The sequence below is a fragment of the Tiliqua scincoides genome, chromosome 8 (genome assembly GCF_035046505.1).
Source record: "Tiliqua scincoides isolate rTilSci1 chromosome 8, rTilSci1.hap2, whole genome shotgun sequence".
Classification (NCBI taxonomy): domain Eukaryota; kingdom Metazoa; phylum Chordata; class Lepidosauria; order Squamata; family Scincidae; genus Tiliqua; species Tiliqua scincoides.
In genome coordinates, this window is record NC_089828.1 from 19,397,585 (window position 1) to 19,407,234 (window position 9,650).

The 9,650-nt window shown below is 45.8% G+C and overlaps 1 protein-coding gene across 1 annotated transcript in view; it reads right to left on the reverse strand.

Moving 5' to 3' along the window:
• The window catches only part of CCDC33 (coiled-coil domain containing 33), a 131,933-nt gene extending 124,129 nt beyond the window's left edge, over nucleotides 1-7,804 (reverse strand). Inside the window, exons 1-2 of the mRNA XM_066635468.1 lie at nucleotides 7,763-7,804; nucleotides 6,965-7,033 (exon numbers count right to left, since the gene is read on the reverse strand). Coding sequence (XP_066491565.1) covers nucleotides 6,965-7,033; nucleotides 7,763-7,804 — 111 coding nt within the window. The remainder of the gene's footprint in view (nucleotides 1-6,964; nucleotides 7,034-7,762) is intronic.
• Between the last annotated feature and the right edge of the window lie 1,846 nt (nucleotides 7,805-9,650).

Below are 9,650 nucleotides of genomic sequence, written 5' to 3' on the forward strand. Positions count from 1 at the left end.
TTGTGACTCCACTGTATATGACTGTAGGCTTAGCCATTATGCTAGATTAGCTATTTGATTTTTTTTTTCTGTAAACCGCTTTGTGAACTTTTGGTTGAAAAGCGGTATATAAATACTGTGAATAATAAGAATAATACACCACCAGTTCTTTCAGTCTGTAGAACACCCTGCAAAAGGATAACATTGTATAAATAAGAATAAATGAAGGTGCCAGAAATTCAGCAAATAAAGAAATATGATACAGAAACCGCCTCACTGGTTTCATGTTCAGCGCAGCACTGATAACTACAGGGACTTGCTTGGAGATGCACCAGTAGAAGGCAGAGTGAAATCTCTGGGCTGTCTTGACTTGCAAATGAAGGAAGGCAGAAGTACCCTTTCAATCAGCTTTTCATTAGCACCTCATCTGGCTGCATCGACAAGCACCATTCCCAAGAGCCTTGCAAAGTGTTCCTCCTTTAATTCAAAGAGCCAGCCATCCTTTGGAGCACATGCAGATTGCCCTGCTGCCAATCAAAACCTTGCAGGGAAAAGTTGTTACACAGCTCAGTGGACAAGGCAGGGTATAGAAAGGTGTAAGAGATAAGAAGGAAAGGCTTGGGAAGGGACCCATTTGGTGACAGCATTTGGGGGTGGTGGTCTTGCATTTTTAAACCTACAGGTACAGCTAAATTAGCGACCACGGCCAACCCAAGCACTTGAAAGCACAGCCAATGCTGCTCCCTTTTTGGTGCCAAAAATGGGTGCATCAGTCTCCACCACTCCTCTTCCTCCCATTCAGTGGTGGTACCAGGGGCTGATCAGACTGGATGCTGACCAAGGCCCCTCACCCATCAGAGGACCCACTGGGCTGGACTGACCCCTGAACTTTCAATATTGGGCAGCGGCAACATCCAATGCACCACCAGGTGGAAAAGAGGGTACCATGGGGGTACCAATGCAGGACTTTGATCCAGGCTCCCCACCAACCTGATGACAGCACCGATCCCACTCAATGCATTCCCAAAAAAGAAAGAGAGGAGCAGAACAGAAAAGGAAGAGTAGAGGAGAAAACAGCTGAGAGCCAGAGCATTGGAGATGTTTATATCATTTTCATTAAACACACTGCAAGCATCCCACCAAGAGAGCTTAAAATATTGAACTCCCCTGCCCTGATGTTTGTGAGCAGAACCAAGATGAGCGTGAAAATGTCTGTGAAGGTCAGACGCTTTGATTGCAAATCAACCTCCTGGAAAAGGATCTTGTTTATTTGACTCTTGGCAAACATTCGTGAGTGGCCAAGTGTTAGCAAGATTAGCAAAGTTTCAACCTTTGGGAAGCTCTTGTGAACTTTCGGGCACAATCCTAACCAGGTCTACTCAGAAATAAGTCCTATTGTGTTCAATGGGACTTACTCCCAGGAAAGTGAGGTTTGGACTGCAGCCGTAGTGAGAGAGTCACTGACAGTGCACAACGGCTCATGCTTTTTCCAGGCATCCACTTGGAATGCCTATGAAAAAACCTCAACATGATGTCAGGTCAAACACTGAGATGCTTGTGCATTCCTAGTTTGTATTATTTATTCAGAGCAGGTATGGGCTGCCCTTCAATTTAAACACATTTGCAGTGTGGCTCAGAGAATTTATTTAAAAAAAAACAGCACTAAACAGTAGTCCCCTATAAAATATATAATGCATAAGCTATAGAATGATTTTTTTAAGACCAAACATTAAGACCAGCGGCAAAAAACAGTATCTGGGCCAATAATGCCATACAGATCACCAAATTGTGTGAATATACAAAAACAAGCATCTTAACCAGGCAACTGACATTTAACAAAGTGGACTCTGAACAACTGACTGCTCAGTTTTACAATGGGCAAGGCACATAAGCACATGGCATGCATCTCAAATAAGATCTCAGCCACACTGATCAGAAAGCACTGCCAAGCCCACACACGTAAATGGCTTAGGACAACAACTCTTCATTACAACTTTGCACCTGTTCTCCCATCTGCAATCAGTGTTCACAGCTCGTTGCAACAGAACAAGCTAACCATAACACATCAGAGCCCAGCTGAGTTCAGTGCCAGCCACAGAAAATCACGGCATTCCCAACCAGCCTTGGAACACGTGTTTTTTGTTTTTTTTAAATCAGTCTACAAGCTTTCCATGCCTGCTTTAAGGCCACAAGTGTCTGTGTGTGTGTTTGTGTGTGTGCAGTCTTGCTCAGAGCAATGGGAAAACACTTCCAGATGTGCTCCTAGTAGTCCCGTCCAGTTGTTGCTTTCCCCAGTTGTTCCTTCCACACTGCAGTAAATATACAGTCAGTTCTCATTATCTGCTAGGGTAAGGATCCTAGAAAACCTAGTGGATACCAAATTAGCAGATACTGAATCACTGAATCTATGGGGAAAATGGAGTTAGGTTCCAGGAGTCCCTCTTCACCATATGCTCAATGAACTTTATGAACCTGAATCTTGACTTGAAGTCTATGGGGCTGGGTGATAGAAAGGGCGCACCAACTTCTCCAGCATCTGATGCTTCTTCCTCCTTGTTGAATATCCCTTGAAGGTTGTGGTGATGGTAATGACGATTTCTCCATGCTGGCTATCCCTCGACTAGTTGAAGGTTTCTGGCCCAAAAACGAGGGCTCAGAGATCAGCAGCAGGGAGAGGATTTCTTCACCCTTCCACATCCTCCACCTGTCTCTTGGTTCCTTCTCCCAGCCCCAGAGCAGCCCTCAGGTAGCCTTCCAGAGACCTCTCATCATTGGCCTCTCATCATCGCCCAGGTTGTGTCTCTCATCATTGCCAGGCTGGAGTCCCTGAGATGGTTCCGAAAACGGTGGGGCAAAACTGGAAGTGGACACAAATGTGTCCGACAATTCTCCATGGGCCAATACCAATGATCATTTGATGGGGAACCAGCACACTATTTGTGGATAACGAGAACAGTGGTGAGTGGCAATTCTGTCCCTCGTAGATAAGTGAATTTGCAGATAGTGAATGTGCATATAAAGGGAACGGATCGTAGCAAGTTTGTGGGGGCCGGGGTACAGAAGACTGACCCTCTCCCCTTTACTCTTACTTTTTTTGGTCATTGTCTGCTGTCTTGGCCATGCACCCTTAAAAAAAAATGGCACGGTTGCACAGAAAATAGTCTGCACATGTGGACTTTTGCACTGCTGTACCGTTGATCTCATGATTAATGGATTTTTCTGATTAATAAACGTCATGATTTAAACACAAGGAAAACACTAGTGGAAAACGGATGGATGGAAGTGCAGTGGCGTCACTAGGGTTTGTGTCACCCAGTGTGGGAGGCCAGCACATTTCCCCCATGATGGACCTCCTCCCATGAAGTGGGCAGGACATGGTACCATTGCCCCACCCCTGCTGGTTTTGGGGCTATAACTTTTGATAGAATAGAGATATTTCAACGTGGTTGGTTTCATTACATTCTGCATCAATTAATATAGAACATGATGGTATTATTCAAAAACGCAAAGATTTAAAATTTTTTGAACAATAGTGGTATTGTCTCCCCCATGAGTTTCACCCGGTATGGCCCGCACCACCCTAGCAATTCCCCTGCAGAAGTCTTGTATGAGCCCTCCACAACAAGTCACCAAAACGTGACAACCCCAAACTAAATATCCCATCTGGAAATGCCCAGGCCCAGTAGGAAGAGGAGATGGCAACAGCTGTTTTTGTGTGATCTCCTGGCTGAGAGTCAAACTGCTCTCAGAGCTGCCATCTCTTCTTCCCATGGAACAAATTGCAATGGCAGCGGCAACTCCTCCTGATGCAAGGGAGAGGGCAATATTTGGCTCACAGCCTCAGGTACTGAAGTGTCTTGAGCCAGCATTGAGCTAAGTGGAGATGTATCCTTTCCAACTCCAAGCTTCTTTCTAACCTACTGAATGATTCTCTGGACCTTACATGCAAACCCTTTAATTAGGAAGCCTGGGTCCATCTCATCTCTTCCTTGCTGTTAGGCCAAGCATTTGCCCAATTGGAGATGACAGTCAGGAGGGTGAGCACAAGGTTACCAGCCAAATAGGTGTCAGTTCAAATAGAAACCAATATCCCACACCTTCACACTTCACAGAGCCATCTCCTCATCCTCCTCCCTCCCCCCAACCTCCCACTGCTGCTACAGCATTAAAACATGAGGGGAAAAAACCAGACACAGGCTTGTGAGAAGCCAGTGAGAAAGTGAGCTTCCAAAATGTGAATTCTTAGACCCTAATTTAAGATCAGCACTCTTTCTTGCAAAGGAGTGTTTTTAACAGTGTAGATCTTTCTTGTCAACAATAAAGACACCATCTCTTGATTGAAACAAGATATTTTAAGGGCTGCAGATGTAGTCATTTGCATATGGCAAACTCATGTGTCTTTTCATGTGTTCATGTATAACAAAGCGTGGGTTTTCATTTAAAAGGAAAAAAGTGGGTGCAGGTCGAACAGAGTCCTGAATCTGCTGCCCAGTCAGTTCCACCTGGCACTTTTTCCCTTCTAGTATTGGAGCCAGGAAAGGCACAAAGAGCCTGGAACAGACCTTGAAGGATTCTGGGAGCTAATCTAGTCCAACTCCCTGCTCAAAGCAGGCAATTATAGCATCTCTGATAGGTGACCTTCCTCTGAACCTGCTTGTCATGGATATGCACATGTTAGGCCTTGGTTAGCATGTGAAGCCTGAACCAAAGTCAGTAACGGAGAAGTGGCTAACAGTTCCCAGCTACAAGAATGGGAGTAAACAAGAAGATTGTTGTCTCTCCCTTGCTGGCCAGAAAGGACAGACAACAAGAATTACAACCCATTGGAATGTTTAACACCTCAGTAGACTGAGGGGTGCTGGAAAGGAATGCAGCCATGGATCTCCAGTTGGGAGGGGTAAGAATTAGGAGGGCTAGCAACCAGACCCACTCCAAGAAGGTTCTGTCCTCAAAAGTTTCTGATTGGACAGTCTAAATAAGGATGAAGTCACCTCAGCACTATTAGCATAAGAAGTATAATAATGAGTGCCCCAAGGGGTGTGTGTCCGCTCCTTCTTGAGCAGAGTTTTTGGGTGCAGCATCTTGCATGTGGTGAGCTCCATTGTCCACCATGGGCATCTGGCCTCACTGGTAACCTGGAGCTAAAAGATCTACAAGAGAAGCTGACCCAGGTGAGAGTTAGGTATTAATAGAGATAGCCAGCTAGCTTTATTATTTTACTGCTGATATGTTTCCTAGATGTTTATGCCTCTAGCATTTGCTGCTTTATGTAACCTCATGTACTTAATACACTAAAATCTCTTTTACCAAGTTGTTTCATTGTCTGTTGGGAACAAAGGTTCAGAATCCTGCCTAGCTGTTCAGCAAGCTACCAAGAGCTCATTGAGGTCTAGTAACTTGAGGACTGAAGCTTTAATTGGAGAAAGCGCTCGGTGCCTGCAAGGGATAGAATTAAGCCTAGAGGATCTCAGTGTCCCTGGACTGAGGCACTGGCACATACAGGGTGGTGGCAGTACTACTAGATGGGGGGGGCCTTGAGGGCTTTAGGATTCAAGAACCAAGAACTCTGAGCACCCCAAACCCCCCTATGTTTGCACCACTGCTCCAGTTTATCAATTCCTCCTTAAAACATGGTACTGCAAACTGGATGCAGTATTCTACGTAAGGTCTGACTAATGCTGAACAGAGTAGAACTATTACTTCTCATGAACTGGATTCTGCTGAAGTAGCCCAGTAATGCATTAGCTTTTTTTGCAGCTGCATCACACTGTTGGCTAGACTGCAAACACAGAAGAAGGAGCTTTGGGGTTCATTCTGGTCAGGGGAAGAACCAAGAGCTGAAGAGGGTAAGGATCAGCATGCGGATAAGCTCCTTCCCTGAGGACCACCAAGGCCAGGCCTTGCCACATTCCACTTCCGTACTTTACGGAAATACACCAACTCCCACCATGAGCTTTATGCATACAGATGACACCTCAGGTCCACCACCAGTCTCCTGTTGCCCTGGCAGCAAGGCCAGGCCCATGCTATTCCCACAGGGCCTATTGATGGCTGAGAGAAGAAAATGAAAGGTTAAACGGGAGACTCCTCTTTGCTGAATGTGAGGCGACAGCCATAATCATCCTGTGATGGGAATCAAAGTGAAAGTAATCACAGGAGGCAACAGGCTGTGACTAACAGCTATTTGGCTGCGGAGGCCAGGCAGAATCAACACCGATCTCTCAGGGATAAATGAGCAGCACATGGAAGGCCATATAGGCCTCCCTCTGTAGCAACCTCACAGCTGCCTTCCTCTCTCGGAGGCACCTGTAAATCAGGGGATTTCTTATTCCCAATCGCAATTGAACCTTCTTCGAGAGATACTCAAATCCAAATCACATGTGTAAGAAAAGTGCACCACCTTGTCCAGATCCATCACAAACTCTACATCCTTACTTCCAAAGCACCTCATGGCCTTGTCCTCCCATCGCTCTGCTCTCATCTTACAATATATCATTCCTCATGACTTTCAGTCCTCCAGCATGGGGAGCAAGACCAAACCCTGAAGGACCCCAGGGGTCATGAGATCAAACAGGAACCCCCCCCCCCACCTTCTGGAGCCTGCCCTGCAGGTGCGATGGGGTCAGATAAAAGCCAGCTCCCTAAGTCAGAACCCAGAAAGGTGTTCCAGACAGATATAGTCCCCAGCATTTCCAGGTAGGGGAGTGAAATGTTTCTGCCTGAGACCATGGAGAGCTGCTTCCAGTCTCTATTCACGATATTGAGCTAGATAGTATTGTATAGAATCCGAATAAAGCAGCTTTCTGTGTTCCTAAGGTGATTCTTGAGGTGTCTTGACCCCAGGACTCCCCAGAGGAACGTGAGCATTTCAAAATGGAAAGTATCACAGTAATCTACAAAAGACCATTATATGCTTGCTAGAATGCATCCAACCAGGGTACCTGATGCTCAGCTACTAAGCTGGAGTTCACCCCCTTGCACCTACCTTCTTGGCTCCCCAGGAAAACAAATTGAATGATTTTCTTTTGCGGGGCCGACCGCTCTCTGTTTTTCTCTGAAGTCACAGGATTCCAAGCCAAAAAAGAAAAGAATTCTGTTTCAATGGCACAATTCTCACTCTACTTGTACTTAGGGTACAAGCCTAAACAGGTCTACTCAGAAGTAATTCCTATTTTGTTCAATGGGGTTTACTCTCAGGAAAGTGTGGTTAGGATCGCAGCCTAAGTTGTTCATTCCACCTAAAGCCAATCCATGCACCTCATTCTAGGAATCATTGCTTTGTGCATTATTCCAGAAGCACAAGAGAAGACAGTGCACAAAGCATGCCAGGCAATTGGATGCTGTTCCTAACCTAGGATGGATGAAGAAAAACACTGGAGTCTTGAGCACTCTGAGGCACCTCCAATGGAGATGAAGATCATGGTCATTACTTAATATATCACTGAAAAGACAGACCCACTTAGTCCTGTCAGTTGGCTTGCTGGCAGTTCCAGGATGAGACCATCCATGTGGTTGACTGCAAGGGTTGATTTGGGTAGTGGATTGGCAAGGGATCTCCCTGGCCATCTCCCTCTGCCATTCCACCTCCTCCTGTTTCCTGGATTTGAAAAGGAAGAAGGGAATGGAATGGAAGAGAAACAGCCCAATCCTAACTAAATTTCTGCGTGGGCTCTGCTGCATCCCATGGGGGAATTTTGGCTGCTGGAGATCTCCTCAGGACGAGGGTATATTTGTCCCCTTGCCCCAGGGTAAGCTCCTGCAGCCGCAATAGGTCAACTCGAACTTGCACCAGCAATATCGCTGGCGTCAGTCCGAGTTGATCCATGTTGGCGAATCAGGTCCAAGGAGGGAGACAGGTTATAGTGTACACCATGCTGTGCACACCATGCTGCGGATTCCCCACCCCAGGCCTGATCTGCCTACCCCTTTCCCATCACTGCCCTCTCCTGCTCCGTTCCACTGCCATTTTTGAAACATTAAGGATCAGCAGGAGTCCCTTCTGAGCATCAGGAGAGGCTCCTATTTTTTCTTAACACCCCCATGTCCAAGAACAAATGAGAGCAGCTTTTGTCTCTTTCAAGTCTTCTGCACATGCCAGAAGACTCTGGGAGAAGTGAGGGGATCAATGGCAGCATAAACAATGACTGGCTTGGATGCCAAGCCAACATTTGTGGACCTCTGATGAAGTGGCCTTGTGTGTCCTAGATGCGATCATCTGTCTCCCACCATCTACCACGAATACCCCCCCCCCAAATTGCCACCTTGCTGAGTCCTATTTCAATGTATGATCTTTTTTCCATACAGCCCTCTTTTTCCCCACCCCTACTCCCATTCAGCCTCTCCGGATTGGGTTGGGGAAAGACTTATGGCAACTCACCTCTTGATTAAAAGAAAGAACTGTTCCTATATCATCGTCATCAATAGAAAGCTTTTTCTTAGACATTTCTTGTTTCTTAGCTACTAGTTTAAAAGCTCCCCTTCTCTATGCGTAAGGCACTGCTGGGTCAGAATGAAGCCTCACTCCAACACGGACCGCTACCACTGCCTTCTGCACTGTCAAAGAGAAGACATGCCCCATTCTAAAGTCTAGGAAGCCTCTTCATAGTCTAACAAGAGGTCAACCAAAGAGAATTCAGCTTCTTGTTTAAGAGAGGAATTGGGTGAGTTTGTCCACTGGTGGACAATGCATAAGTGGGATGCAGGTGAATTACAGCTTCCTGATATTAATTCCATCACAAAGGTCTTGTGATGTCATCAGCATCACTGTCCTAAGGCCAGCAGTTGCTCAGTTTTTAAGGGTACAACTGCGTCATGAGTCACTCCTCCCAAAAGGGACATCAACAGTCATTGCCAGTCCAGAGTGGGCAGGCTGGTGTTTTAACTCCATTCAAAGTTAAAAAAAAAAAAAATCACTGCAAACCATTTCTGACAGTCTTGCTCACCAAACCCGCTCTCCTTTCCTCCACACTTCCTCTTCTGCTCCACTTCCCACTTCCTCTTTGAATCCAGGGAGCAGGAAAAGTAGGAGGCAGGACACTCCTCTGCCAATCTGATGCCTGAAACAATTACCTCAGTTGGCCCAATAGATGAGCCGGCTCTGCCGACTTATTATTCTGTTTCATTCAACCATACTTTCATTCATTCATACATTCATTCTTTTTATACCTAAGGAAACACGTGAGGATTGCTGGGAAAGTAAGCTAGTGATTTTTCTGACTGTATTAAGGCAAAACTGTATAGAACGGTGTCTAAATAGTAGGGCATACACCTGGCTCCCCAAAACCTGACTGTGGATTTTAAAACTTTAAATTCACTTGACAATCCAGCATTCAATCCTGTTCACAAATCACCCCTTTCATATCTCAACTCTTACCAAGACATCCAATATATAGATCTGCCCCCCCACTGTCCATCGCAAAGACATACATTTTGTTTTTCTTATAAAAAAGGAAGAGGTGTTAAACTTGCCAGAGCCCCAGAAAGATTCCTCGCCTTTCTCTGCAGTGCATGTGATTGATGAACAGTTGTTACAACCCACCAGCTTTATCCTTCTCCTGAGACCTCATAAAATTATAGCGGGCTCAGTTGTATGAAGATGAACTGAGTACAATGTAAGATTTCCCTAACTCAATGTTTCCCCAGGCACCCTTAAAACCAGATGGAGACCTGCT